This window comes from Euphorbia lathyris, chromosome 2 (genome assembly GCF_963576675.1).
Source record: "Euphorbia lathyris chromosome 2, ddEupLath1.1, whole genome shotgun sequence".
Classification (NCBI taxonomy): domain Eukaryota; kingdom Viridiplantae; phylum Streptophyta; class Magnoliopsida; order Malpighiales; family Euphorbiaceae; genus Euphorbia; species Euphorbia lathyris.
Window position 1 is genome coordinate 14,334,377 of NC_088911.1, and position 15,461 is coordinate 14,349,837.

At 35.1% G+C, this 15,461-nt stretch overlaps 1 protein-coding gene across 1 annotated transcript; it reads left to right on the forward strand.

Moving 5' to 3' along the window:
• The first annotated feature begins 293 nt into the window (after nt 1-293).
• On the forward strand, nt 294-10,669 carry LOC136216773 (protein transport Sec1a). Its single transcript, XM_066003333.1, has 22 exons — nt 294-573; nt 750-811; nt 936-1,017; nt 1,219-1,297; nt 2,669-2,719; nt 2,831-2,927; nt 3,039-3,071; nt 3,538-3,666; nt 4,128-4,307; nt 4,404-4,487; nt 4,580-4,678; nt 4,758-4,834; nt 4,944-5,037; nt 5,472-5,597; nt 5,693-5,788; nt 6,175-6,297; nt 6,409-6,486; nt 7,261-7,472; nt 9,152-9,242; nt 9,374-9,463; nt 9,821-9,903; nt 10,421-10,669. The coding sequence occupies exons 1-21, from the start codon at nt 501-503 to the stop codon at nt 9,887-9,889; spliced, it is 2,025 nt and encodes a 674-aa protein (XP_065859405.1). The 5' UTR covers nt 294-500; the 3' UTR covers nt 9,890-9,903; nt 10,421-10,669.
• The last annotated feature ends 4,792 nt before the right edge of the window (nt 10,670-15,461 follow it).

The window sequence follows — 15,461 nt, forward strand, 5'->3', positions numbered from 1 at the left end:
AAGTATATGTTATATTGTTGTTTGATGTTTTTTATACCTTTTATAGTTTTCTTTGTTCTTTGTAGTCGTTTTCATCCCTTCGTGGATCTTGTATTGGTTTTAGCATTTACTTTCGTTGTATTTTGCTTGTTGTACTGATTCCTCCGATCTAATGAAAATACAAGCATTTTTCTAAAAATAATAATAATAATAATAACAATAATAATAATTCAATGATGATTTTATATTTTGAAATGAAGAAAAATCGACAAATCGTACTGAAAATGCCAAACAATTATAGAATACACCGTATATATTCGAATTCATTTTATCCATTCAATCAACCGGAACTCGCGCTGCATTACTCAGATTTTCCTTCACAAATGTAACCATTCTTTGATTCCCATCTTTCTTTCTCCTCCCAATTCACTTTCTGATTCCAAGATTTCTCTCTGTATCATACTGTTTCTAAGCTTGCATACCAATAACAATAACAAAACAATCCAGTAGCAGCATCTCTAATGTCATTATCCGATTCAGAATCCAATTCTCATGGCGGTGATTACAAGTTCTTTCGTCAAATCACCCGTGATCGTGAGTTTCTTCCCGCACTTTTACTCCCATTCGTCTCAATTTTTTGTTCTGTTAATTTGGCGGGAGAATCTTAAATTAAGTTTGATGGCGGGAAGGATGGCATCAGTTCATTGTTTTACTTTCTCATTTTCGTTTAACCATGGCTGAAATTAATTTTCATGATCTGTTACATACAGGTCTGTTGGTTGAAATGCTGGGATCAACGAAGGTGGCAGGGGATACGAGATCGACCTGGAAGGTAAATGTGATATAGCAGCCATCATAATGCTTGTTTTCCGTTAAATCGATTGTTAGAATAAAATTGAGTAGTAATTAATTATGTTTGGTGTTGTTTATTTAGTTAATCTGAACTGATTGTACAGGTTTTCATCATGGATAAGGTTACAATGAAAGTTATGTCTCACGCTTGTAAAATGTCAGATATCACAGATCAAGGAGTTTCATGTATGAATCAAATTGATTTTATTTCTTCTTGTTTACTTCCTCTATTACTATTTATTCCTCTGTTGCAAACCCAAGCTGGCTAGATGAAGATTGTAAATTCTGTAATAATGATCTATTTGATGATCTATCTTCCTTACACTAATCTTTCTCTATCAATGTTCTTATCATTGATAACCTTTTTTTTGTTGTTGTTTTTTGTAGTGGTGGAAGATCTGTTCAAGAGGAGGGAACCTTTGCCTTCTATGGATGCTATATATTTTATGCAACCATCAAAAGAAAAGTAATGTACTTGTGGTCTTTTCGATAATAGAAATGCTAATGAAATATTTTTTGTTTACATGATATCAACGCTTTTCAATCCTGACTAGGCTCGAGCTCGAGCATGAGATATGCTAGTATGTTCTATGGTGTTCTTCATTTTTCGTTTATCCTTGTCCTATTCTACTGTGAATGACATGATCTTATGCTGATTAGAGTTGTGAAATCTAGATTCGACTCGTGAATCGAAATCCTCATTTTGTGAATGATGAACAGAATCGAATCCTAAGATTCGGTTCAAGTTCATAATATTATAAAAAAGAATATTTACCATGTTGAACTCAAAATATTATCAAATATTAGTCTAGAAATGCAATTTTAATGTAAAAAAAAAATCATATCAACCAAGTACTTCAAATTCAAATCCATTGCAATTCTAATAAAACTAATTCACAAACCGGATTGTGTCTAATATGACTGTTGATTTGTGTTGTTGTCAACTTGATAACAATGTAATGAAGCTAGTTTGAGTTGATAACTTGATAAATAACAATTGGAGTAGAGGAGAGTAAGTTTAGTAGTTAGTGTTGTTTAAGTTTTTGATGAATGTTGATGAAGATCCGGCTCGAAATAGAACTGAATCGAATCGAATCGGATCGTATGATTCGAATTGAAAATCGGAAATCGTTATAATTTAGATTTGCCTATAGATTCTGCTCGAAATAAAGCTGAATCGAATCGAATCTTAGATTCAAATAGAGAATCGTAAAACAATGATGCTGATATGTTGTTTTTGGCTTAATTTATGTTCCCATTATATATCATCTGAAGATTTTAAGCTTCCTGACCCCAAATTGAGTGAGACAAAAAGAAAAGGCCAAATGGAAGGGCCGGATCTGATATGTAAATAGATATCGAATTAAGCTCTTAAATCTAAGTAGTGAATGAAATGAAACAAGCAAGTCAAACTATCGAACTTTTGGACTCGCAAAGCAGGTGCTGTTCAAATGAATTGGTGTGAAAACAAACATTAAATTTTCCCTAGTTTGTATATTTTGGACTTATTGAGGTGTATAGAAGCTTTTGAGTTTGTGTACAACGTATATATAACTGGCTTGTTTGATATTGAGTTTAATGTAGCTGGTTGATATTAGTATCACATGCAGTACTTTAAGTTTCCTTTTCCTTTATTCAATTCTGGCATGTTCATCTTATTCTCTTTTCCACACTGGCCAGCCTATATGCATTTTATTATTATTATTATTACTATTACTCTATTACTATTATTATCATTATTTGTCTTAGAATAGAAATACTTATGCAATTTTTCCTTTTCAAAGCTAACATACTGTTGATAATATGTTGATTAACTCTATCATTTGCTGGCATACAGTATTGTCATGTTCTTGTCCGACATGTCTGGAAGGGAGCCTTTATACAAGAAGTAAGTGAAAGATTAGAGTTTTTTTAATGTAATGTTGCTTACTCGACTCTCTCATCGATTAGGACAAAATTTTGATTGCTTTTTTTTTCTATCCTTTTCCTTGTTTTCCAGAGCATATATATTCTTCAGTTCATCGATATCTAAGGATTTGATTAATCACATCAAGTGCGATACGAGTGTGTTACCTCGAATAGGTGCTTTGAGAGAGGTCAAGATTTTGAACATTTTTTCCATCTTACTTTTATTAAAAAAAAATTTATTAGGACCTAATGCATAAGATCGGATTTATAACATCGTCTCCTTGTTTGATATTTTGCAGTTGAATCTGGAATACTTTCCTATAGATAGCCAGGTACGTCATCTTATATGGGCTTTCATCTATCACCTATGTAAAACACATTAGTAAGTCTTCCACTTTTCAAGTGTGGTCTTTAACTATTTTATTCATTGTTCATCTAGTAAATGCCATTGTTTTCTGCAGTTTCTTCATTGAAATCTGCATGGATGAAGCATGTGTTATGTTTATCATATGTATAGATTATGCGTTAATAGGCAGGCTCTTTACAACTAGGAGTTGTGCTTAAAGATTATATAGATCTCTTTTTTCTACTTTATCTTATTTAGGCTTCTTGGACTTGCTTGTTGTCAAGGAATTGGAAGCTTTATTTAATGATCTCCTTGATTAACAGAAAAAAAAATTGAATATTTTTCATTCATGATGCCATGTTTACCCATATCTTCTAATTAGACTCATATATAGCACAAAGCATCTCCAATCCATTACATAGTTATCTACCATTGGGAAAGCTTTAATGCAGGCATTTGTCACTGACCATGAAAGGGCATTGCACGAACTCTATGGTGAAAATGTTGAGAATTCTCGCAAATTTGATGCTTGCTTGAATGTGATGGCCACTCGAATTGCAACTGTTTTTGCTTCATTGAAGGTAAAATTGTAAATTAGAAATGCAAATTCTACAAGTTCCTTTTCCAATTTTAGATAACCCATATTGAGGCTCTCTGGTTTCTGGTTTTGTGGTGTAAAGACAACTACTAGCTCTACCTATTTTCACTGGGTTCAGTGACAAGCATATGATTCTTTTCAGTGTGTCAATTTTGAGGGTGAACAACCTCTTGAATTGTTATTCCTAAAATTCTTGGATTGTTGTAATTAGGGTATGATTATCAGTTCAAGTATGAGATTTTCTCTTTGGCTAAATTTGGCTTAATGGCCAAATATTGCATGCCACAAGCTACAGATCATGTACTTTACCTCCTTCTAAGTTTTTCTATGTGCCTAGTTTTGTTGAATTTTGGGGTGTTCTATTCCTTTATATGTCAAACTAAACGTATTCTTTAGAAGTGATTGGCTTCGTTGTTGGAATTTGTTATTTGCTTGCTTTTTTAGGAACTGCCTTGTGTGCGGTATCGTGCTGCCAAGACAGAGGAATCAACAGATTTTCGAGAAACAGTTCCTTCAAAACTTGCTACTGCTGTATTTAACTGTATTTCAAAGTATAAATCAATTCCCAACTTTCCACAGACTGAGACGTGTGAGCTACTCATCCTTGATAGATCTATTGATCAGGTGACCTGAAATTTTCCAGCAACAACTTTTTCCTTTTTCTTTTATTTACCTTTGATTTCTAAAATATGTTTATGGATTTCGGATTTCATGCTTTAGATTGCTCCTGTCATACATGAATGGACTTATGATGCCATGTGCCACGATTTACTGGATATGGATGGTAATAAATATGTGCTTGAGGTATGTCTGGTTTTTTGATTATGTTATTAAGGGTTTAAATTAAAACCATTAGTCAGGTATTCTTCTGAGTGAATGAAATATTTGTATGTTAGGTTCCAAACAAAAAGAGTGGTGAACTTGAGAAAAAGGAGGTCGTTTTGGATGACAATGATCCTGTCTGGCTTGAGCTTCGCCATGTACATATAGCAGATGTATGTATGCCCTTCCCAACTTTTCTCTCAGTATGAATAGTCTTTTCCTGATTCTCTTTTCCATTAATTGGCACATCAGGCTAGCGAACGTTTGTCTGACAAAATGACCAATTTCGTGGCAAAGAACAAAGCTGCACAAATGCAACAAAGTGGAAGGTTAGACTGGTTTCATCTCTATATGTTTTGTTGACATACAGTGCACTGCTTCTATCTTCATTTCCATATATTTCTAAGGTTTCTAATTGTGAAGTTGCACGGCATTCAGAGATGGTGAAATATCAACACGAGAAATGCAGAAAATTGTTCAATCCCTACCGAAATACAATGAACAAATGGAGAAGCTCTCTCTTCATGTCGAGGTTTGCTTTTTCTTCCTGAAATCTTGTATTCCTTGTTGAATGGCATAGCTCTGTATTTGTACTTAAATGGTGAACAACTCTAGACATGAAATAAAAATTGACAAATTCGAATTTACATACCCCACATTTTGGGTAATTTTCGGGTTTGCACCCATTCATGAATTAAAATACGATTCATACCCCAAATACAATCAAGTACATGCTAGGGGAAGAAGAAAAACAAACCCAACTAAAAAGCAATTTTCTTAGTGCTGTAACTTATGGACCTAAGAGATGTAAAAAGAATTAGTACTGTGTCTGTGTGTCTGTTCCCTATGAAAAGTGCAGAAAAGGCCAGTAACAAGTTTGAAGCTCAGAAGGCGGTTTTAGCAATGATTCGAAACTTCTTGCATCATCTTTTGTTTTTTTTTTCTTAATCTATTATCTTTATGCAGTTAGCTGGAAAAATAAACAAAATTATTAGACAAATAGGGCTTAGAGATTTGGGGCAACTAGAGCAGGACCTTGTTTTTGGAGATGCAGCAGCCAAGGATGTTATCAGCTATCTAAGGACAAATCAGGTTAGGAAGTGGAGATGTTTCTGACTAAGATTGGTATGGTTAGTCCTACACAGGATACCATGCATTTCTTATCAAAATATACTTTTTCTTCACAGGACACATCTTCTGAAAATAAGCTTCGCTTGTTGATAATTTATGCAATTGTATATCCAGAGAAATTTGAGGGCGACAAAGCTTTAAAGTTATTGCAGGTAGTTATCGAATTCCCACATGGTTAAGTGAATTGCATATGATGGTTATATGCATAAGAATGGTAATTACAAATCAACTATATAATAAAAAAAATAATAATAATAATTGCAAATCACATCTTCTCTGAGATGAATGATGTGATCTGAAATAGGGAAATCAAATTAATAGAGGTAATAAGAATGGAACCTTTATTTTACGGCTGATTGGCTGATATGGAAAAAAAGAGATAAAGATAAATCATTTACCATGATGTTTTTAGCTTATGGCACTTGTAAGAAATTCTGTACATATTAAAATGGATCTTAATTTTCAATTTCTTGCTGATGCAAGGTTTTGTTGTTCAACCCAGTTACATCCAACTTATTTTATGGTGTTTATTTATCAGTTGGCTAAGTTACCGGAAGAAGAAATGCTGGTTGTGAATAATATGAGGCTACTTGTTGGATCATCTGCCACCAAAAAGACAACAACTGGTGGTGGTTTCTCCCTCAAGTTTGATAACCAGAAGGTATTTATACATAGCTGACTTGCTTTATAAAGATCAATCTAGGTTACTTCCATATTGAAGAGAAAGCTATTGCAATAAGGTCTAACTGGCCATTCATTCCTTGTTCCTCAGAAAAAACAGGCAGCTAGAAAGGATCGAACTGGTGAAGAAGAAACATGGCAACTTTTTCGGTTTTTTCCCATGTTAGAGGTATGAATCTGGTCTATTTATATCGTGTGGTAAAGAGTAGAATGGCATATTGTGACTGTCAACAGATCAGTTATTGCTAAAAGACTTTTGTTGAATTAAAGGAAACTAACCATTCTCCTCTTTTTCTTTTTTTTTTTTTTTTTTTTTTTTGTAACTTGTATATAAGAAATAAAACTCTTTCAGACATGTTCCATATTTCTGAAATTGCTCAATTTCTTTCTATTTTTACAAAAAATACCTTGTTTCTGCTCGCAATCAGACCATAAAATGAAATCAATTTGAGAAAAATGCAGCAGAAATCTAGCGACGCCATTGCATTAAAGCAGGGGAAATTTTATGCTTTCTTCTTTTCATGGCTGAAGCACACTAATTCTCTTTCTTTAAAATGTATACTAGAAATGTGAATTTCATGTGTTATAAAGGAACAGGGCCTAACACATGGCCTCTAAATTTGTCCAGAAAACTCTAATGAGCCCTCCAACTTTAAAAACAACCAATTAGCTCTTGAAATTGCTTAAAGTGACATAATTAATCTCAAGTCTTATCCTGGTATAGCAAGTGGAGATTTGGACAAGTTCACTTTAAGTAAAGTTAAAATTCATCCATTGGACACTTTAATCATGTTTAGGGCCAATAGATCATTTTAATCAAAGTTGGGAGGGCAGTCGGGTTTTATGGCCAACTTGGAGTGGATGTGCAGATAAGCTCAAGGAACATTATAATTGTTTGTAATAGGTGAATGGATGATGTGAGATGATATTATTTATTTTGCAGGAGCTTATTGAAAATGTTAGCAAAGGTGGATTGCCAAAGAATGAGTATGCTTGTTTGAATGAACCAAGTCCGATTCAGCAGGAGGCAAAAGGATCAGCACGGAAAAGTAATGCTCCTGTTGCTCCAGAAAGAAAAGCTCCAGCTCATTCAATGAGATCAAGACGAACTGCAAATTGGGCAAAACCTAGAAATTCTGATGATGGATATTCAAGGCATGTTTTCAGCTCTTAATGCTATTTAAATATCCACGCTAACTCATAATCTGTTCTTTCGTCCGATGACTGCTTATATATGAGATGTATCCTTCTAAATTGAGGATAAATTACATTCGTGACGTCTAAACTATAGCGCTACTAATATTATGATTCTAAACTTCATTTCTTCACATAAAAATCTCTATGAACTAACATTTTCCACAAAAAGTCTGTGATGAGGGTATTTGACTATTGTAACAGACCATGGAAATAGAGAGAAATCCATGGGATACCATGTAGAATAAAATGCTACATTGATATATTTTACTTAAGAACAATACACATATATATACAAGGTTCTCCTTCAATTAAGGAGACATAGTAAGCCCACAGCAGCCTCTAATAATGCTTTAGTTGACTTAGCCATGCTTATATTTATTACATTGACTTATTCTATAACACTCTCCCTCAAGCTGAAGCATGGATTTTAATCATGCTTAGCTTGCTACAGATAGAGATAACATAGTCTTTAACACAATACCACTCAAAACAAAATAAAACATAAGAAACTGAAGATACTTCAGGATATAAAACATAATCCGGAAGATGCAACTTAGAAGAACAAAACGGATAGGCTAAAGGTAGATGACAAGACGACAGCAGAACAACAATCCTTGTCGGAAACAGAGAAGCGACGACAGCAGAAGAGGAACAGCGACAATCCGTTGAGGTGAAATCAGACTCTGCTCACAAGGCAGACAGAAATGCTGAAAGAAACAGCCCAAAATTACAAACCCACGAATTCTGCTCACAAGGCAGAAACAAATTTTGGAATCTTAATCCAGAAACCCAAGAGAGAAGCCGAAACAAGGCTCTGATCATGTAAGGAGGACTTTGCTTACAGCGACGACGACACAGGGTGGCCGGAATGTGAGGAAACGCTGATCGGAAGCAGAGAGGATGAACCACATAGGTGGTGAGATAGAATGACGTCCCAACAGTGAGTATTCAAGAGACCCAAGCTCTTGACAGAAATGGAACCCTGGGAAATACTACCCAGAAAATATTGAACCCTGGGAAATACTACCCAGAAAATATTGAACCCTTGCAGAAACACAACTCTGGAAATACTACCCAGAAAACAGAATTCAGAAACCTTAGACCTTAGGCTCTGATACCATGTAACAGACCATGGAAATAGAGAGAAATCCATGGGATACCATGTAGAGTAAGATGCTACATTGATATATTTTACTTAAGAACAATACACACATATATATATACAAGGTTCTCCTTCAATTAAGGAGACATAGTAAGCCCACAGCAGCCTCTAATAATGCTTTAGTTGACTTAGGCATGCTTTAGTTGACTTAGCCATGCTTACATTTATTACATTGACTTATTCTATAACAACTATAATGTTTGTGACATGGATAAAAAAGAGAGTCAATGATATAATCAAACTTATTTGGTCATCATTTTGTTAATTTTTTATTGGTTTTTTTATTTAGATTTTAATGTTAAATAATGTAAAAAATTCAAACACCTTTATATCGCAAAATGAAGTTTAAGGCCAATAATATTGTAGTACTATAGTTGAGAGGGGTCATGGATTTATCCTTTAAATTGATGATGTTCTTTTGTTGCAATTACGTATGCTTGAAACTTTCTTATTACTCTTCCACTGCCTTTTACAGTGACTCAGTATTGGCGAATGCATCATTAGATTTAAGGAAAATGGGACAGCGTATTTTTATATTTATCATCGGCGGTGCAACTCGATCTGAGGTATATAATTTTCCAGCCACTTTTACTTCTCTACTTTTAGTTAAAAACTGAATGTCACTCTGTGAATTGCAAGTTACTGCTCTGTTGTTGTCAGTGTAATACTTATTCCTTCTTTATGATGCTATTTTTAGCTACGAGTTTGCCACAAGCTTACAACAAAACTCAGGAGGGAAGTTGTTCTAGGTTGTACTAGTCTGGATGAACCTCCACAATACTTAATGGTAACACCACAGCTTATTTATCATCCCTTTTTTTTCATCTGAAAGGAATCTATGTCAGCAAAATGCTTTTTTATTTTAGAGCGTTTTAGGTACGAAGTGTTTCAGGTCATGTTTCTGTAATTTTTAAAAAATAGGAAATGATTTCCGAGGATATAATGTGTTTTCAGGAGTTGATCAATACTAATGGCATGTTTAATAAATCTCTATCATTTTCTAGATGATCTTCTAAAAGTTTTCAAAATGCTCGTGGAGTCTTGAATTTGAGTTCCATTATTAAGAAACTGCTAACAATCCTAGATGATCTTCCAAGTTGATTTGTTTTGTCTAGTGTCTCATTAATTTTGTTTATGCAAGCAGAGGTTGAAGACGCTCTTAGACGCTGATGTCCCAGCAAAAGAAAGGCAATATGGATTTGCTGCTTTCTAACTCGGCTGCTACAGGTTGTGTATGACCCCTAATGTTTAATTTCTTTTTCAGTATCGTCCTTGATGTTAAAAACATTAGTCTATTGAACATTATCGTTAACCTTAAACATAGTAAGTAAGTGCAAAAAAGTCAAACTAATTAGGGTTTCTAAGGTGGAGGATGATATTAAAAAATTAAAGCACTAGGAGCTAGAGGATAAAATAGCAACTGAATATTTGATTTCAATAAAGTGATTTTCGCTATTTGGAATATTGATATAGTATAGAAAATAGTTAACTATATGCTAACTAAACGTCATGTACAAAAATAAATTTTAAAAAGTCACATTGTACAATATGGTGTTTAATATAGTCAACTGTTTTCTTGTTCGGAATAACTAATATACAATTTAATGATTTTATTGAAAGAAAATAAATTCGATGAAGTACTTTAGTAACTATCAGTCTAATTTACTAACAACATGCATATTGTCAAGTTGTCTATTTCTCTTGCAAGCTTTTGAAAAGGATAATGCTATTTCATGTTGTGTAGATAAGAGAGCAGACCAGCCACAATTTTGCATCCCAGCAATTATTTCCCTTGTGTTCAGCCTACCTGTAACTTTTATCATGTTCAGATTGACATGAGATGTCAAGCTCAAAAAATCCAAACCTTCAATCCAAAATGAGCAAGTCAAATTCAATTATGTAGATGTAGAAAAACTGTAATTATTTATCATGTAATTAAATTTAAAGTTGGATTTTCCATCAAAGTGAGAGGATCTTGATTTTTTCTTTTTTACCTTTTGTTGATTTGCCATCAGAAAGATGCAAATTGTGAAAAAAAATCCCCAGATTTTTCAGGGGAATTTAGGAATTAGGATGCTACATGGGATTCAATGAGCCCAATTTTGTATTATTTAGTTCAAATTGTAACTATTATGGTAATAACTTTTTGTTCTTTTTCAAACTCTTGCTCCAGTTACTTCTAAGTGAGGGACTGCTGCTAAATAAAAACTTAGAACTATAATAATTCTCATGGTTATCGTGCTCATTAAATTAACTTCATTTTTGTTGTTAGAAGGTGATTCTATAATGCAATTTCCAATTTAGGAAACGGGAAATTGGAGGCTATGAAATTAAGGATGTTAATTTCTAATATAACACATATATTCCGACCGAACATATATCATATATGTCCTTTTGACAAGTTCTCTTCCTTTGAAAAGTTTTGTGCTTTTTGCATTTTTCTTGTATGATGTCATCTAGTTGTCTTGAATCTGCCTACGACAATGTGAGCCCAGAGGATGAGGAGGTTGGTGGAGTCTCGTTGGAGGAGGGGGATTTAGGGAGAGATCACTTGGATCTCACATGTGCCTAATGTAGGGTGGGAGTTTGGTTATACGTAAATTTAATTCCAAATATTGGCAAGTTTATGATGGTGGCGGACGAATTGGTATAAGGAACATTATGGATATTCTCATATTGGATCTCTGACACCTTTTAGGTCAATTGTGTATTGGCTTAAGCGATCTACTTTAGTACATTAGGGAAGACGAATGTCTCTATAAAGGGGAACTCTAAGGACACTATGAGCTCATAGATAACCCATAGTGCGTACCCCTTTTAGAGCGAGGTTTATATACAGGGAGACCCTTCAATACGGAATACTGATATATGTATTGACGATACGCTTAAAAGGGATAGTCTCCTTCAGTCTTAGCGTTGCACGGGGTTTTGGCCTAACCCAGACCTAGCCTCGTGACATTTGATATTAGAGCGAAAATTTTACGATGTTTTTTTGAAAATATTTTGTGATGTTTTTCAGTTTGATTAAAAGCTTGTGGTTTACCAGGGCCATTATTGCGAGACTTTTACCCAGCATGTGGGAGTGTGAAAATAGCAAAAGAGGATTGAGATTGCTAATGCATGTGAATTCTAAAAAGTGAATGCTATACTCCCATACGGTTGTAGGCGATGAAATTCTACGAGATTTGATCCCTTTGAGGGGGAGAGTTCGTAGTCGATATTCTGAATTTGACGTTTATGTGAAGTACCACAAATATGATCTTTTGAATTAACGATTGCCATAGTCAAATTATTGAGATGTAATTTGTACTGGAATTATCTTAATTCAGTGCGACATTGATTGTTTTGTTCCATTAGTCGAGAAAAATAGTGTGGGGTTCGTGGATTGTGTGAAGTGTCATAGGAATGGATTGTTGGATTTTTGTTGGCGATGCAGGATTATTGAGGCGTAATCCCAATTGCGCACTATACCTGGGTTCTGCGAAAAATTGCTTGTGCCTTCTCAAAAGTCGAGTAAAACTCATATAGAGTTACATTTAGATTATATGGAAACTGCCCATTATATGGAAACTCACAATTATACAGAAACTTACAGATATTAATAGACATGTTAACCTAGTCTACCGTGACAAAAGATAGACATCAGAAGTGATTGCGAATATCGCGTGAAAAAATCCGACGGTGAAATTCCTTGGTCATAAAAGCTCTTGTGTGGGCAAAACCACGGAAGATTCATTTAACCAAAAAAGGTCATGGGATAATATTGCGGAGATTTATTTTAACCCAAAGATCGTGAGATGAGATTGTGAAAACTTTGAGATTGAAGGCCAACTAGTAGAGATTCAGAAGATGTGTGGTGACCCCGGGGTCCAGTCCATGGGGATGATCGACACATTGAAAGAAGAAGTGTGATCACTCGTGAAATATTATGGCGAAGGCCATTGTGAGAATGGTAATATTTTGGACTGGGATAACCATAGAGTCGAAGATATCTATGAAGACCCCTCCTCGGATAGAGATGAACCTTTTGTTATTACTATGAATGTATTGCGGGACGTCTGAGATAATTCATAGATTTTGATCTTTGTTTATAATGAGCTTTGTGAAGGGACGTCCAAAACAACTCATGTAGAAAAGGACGTGTTTTCTGTACAGGTATTTGAGCTCGAATAAGCTTGAGAAACGTGAGGAGCTTCAACGGAAAAAAGAGTGGCGATCCCACTAAAAGGAATGAAGAATGCGCAAACATTCATTCAAACTCAGTGGCAGACAAATCTAAGGAGCCTAAAGTTTGCCCAAGTATAAACTGAAGAAAAGTGAAATGGTGGCAAGTCGTCGAGTAAGACGAAACAGGAATGATGGTTAACAAGTTGACGAGCAGTGGTTTTAGCAAACCGTGGACATGGTTATCCAAATAAGAGGCATTCTACTAGTGAGCTAAAATGTGCGGCAGTAAAGAGATCCTTTCAGAACCAATGAAGGCAAATATCGATGAAACAAGAGTATGACCAAAATTGGAGGTAGATTTTGAAACCATCGATGAAAAAAACCTGGGGTTTTAATGTTGGGTTTCAACTCAACTTCAAACTCATTTTGAGGGAGAAGGGAAGCAACATAATGCAGAAAGTCGAGGCAGAAGCCGGAGACAAGAAAAATTCTAAGATCCAATAGTACGATAAAGAACAAAGGATTGCGAGTAGCAACAACAAGATGTTGGTCAAATAACTGGTGTAGCGGGTTCTACCTAGCGAAATTTCATCAACATCAGAATTTCTGTAAATCATAGTATTTAAATACTTGAACAATTGTGTAAGTGTGATTACCTCTATGTTGTGAATAATGGTTGCGTTATTATTTTCTTGATGTTTGATTTCCATTGTGAATGTTAGTATAGTTGCATTAAAGTTATTCGAGTACCAACATTCACATTTTTATGTTGCGGATACTGTGGTATTTCTTTTGTTGATTTTGCGAGGTGCAAATTTGAAAGAGATATAACATGTAGTGGAAAGCTTAAGGTTTGAATAATGGTCAAAGCATTGACAAAGATCAAGCAAAAACTGGAGCAAATGTCAGACAATTAAAGTTTGTGAAGGTTTTAGACGTCAAGATTCTTCTTCAACGTACCAAACCCTTTAACCCCAATCATCGGAGATGGCTGTAGACAAAGCTTGCCTCGACAACGGGAGGTCCTTCATGACACTACGGTACTGTTTGGACTCAAGATCCAATTGAAAAATGACAACTCGACAAGCCGGTGTCAACTAAAATAAAAGGTTAGAAATAAATAACATAACTATACTCTTAATTACGGTGTAAAATGGACCAAAGACTAAATTAAATAAACTTAAAAGTTTATTCAGAGACCTAATTGAAAGGAAGAGGAAAACACTTTGAATTAGGGACTAATGAGGAGTCGAGATCCACATTCGTTGCCTGAGCTACCTATGGTGGGAACAATCCCTAAAATGCACTTCGACGATGAAGTTAGTACATGTGTAGATAGAGAAAGTAGTGAGAGAAAAGTTACTTTTGTTATTGTGTATGATCAACCTTATTCATAGCTTTTGGGTAATGGTAAATGACCTGAGTACCCCTAGAATCATGGCTTGTCAAAGGGGAATTGTAAAAGGGTCCAGACCTGATGGGTTATTCGATGTCGAAGGGTCGTGGATGTTGGGCTCGATGATTGATCTGAAGTTGAGATAACTCACATGCTTCATCAAGGACTAAAGTGGATAAAATCTTAAACGTAACTTGTAAGCAAATGTATTAGCTTTTTTTATCTAACAAGGAAGGCACAGACCCAGGAAAACAAATAAGAAAAAGAGCTAAGAACAGACGATACGACTTTAGTTAGAGCCACATCGATCGTCGAATAGGAGGCATGTAGGAAGCGCATCACACTTGTGATGACTTAAAGGGAGAGTCCTTGCAAAATTCGTCAAACAGTTAGCAACACAATTACCCTCCTGATAAGTATGACTCCTGATAAGTACGAGTGAAAAGAATATCTCAATCTAGTGACATCACCTAATAAGCCAAAAGAAAGGATGAGTAGGAATACAATCGCCAACCATCAAACCAATCATAACCTAAGAGTGGAGCTCTAAGATAACCTGATAACCTCTATCCCAAACGAGCTTATTAGCTAACCGGTTTGAACTAATTTAATAATATGAGATAAATGTATCAAAATAGGTCTATGGTTTTTGAGAGATCATGAGTTCGAGTCTTAGGAGTGGCCTCATGCCAAAAAATTGGCAAGGGAAGGCTTGCTCCCAGTACACCTTTATGGTGAGACCCCTTCTCGGACTCTCGCTTAAGCGGAGATGCGTAGTGCACCGGATCGTCCTTTATCAATTTAGGCTCTACCTACAAAATAGCATCAATAAAGGCTTAACGCTTAGAAAAGAGTACTAATTTAAAGCATTGATAACGAAATGTAACACGTCATTCATATTACTCCGTCGTTAAATTCCAATTTCTATCTTCATATACAATTGATAAAACTTAACAGAGTAATATAAATAACGTGTCCTGTTCTGTTATCGAGACTTAAATTGATACTTTTTTTTACCTTAAGTCCATAACGATGCTATGGTGCGACTGGTGTAGAAGTCCTTAAATTTTTTTTTTGGTAGGAAAGGAAAAGAAAAAAAAAACAAAAAACCGCTCAACCCGGGATCAGCCTAGGAAAACTGACCCCCACCATATCCTCCAAGATCAAAGAGGAGATGAAGACCGGCGGGGAAGAAAAGGTAGAAAGACCCAAACACACTAGA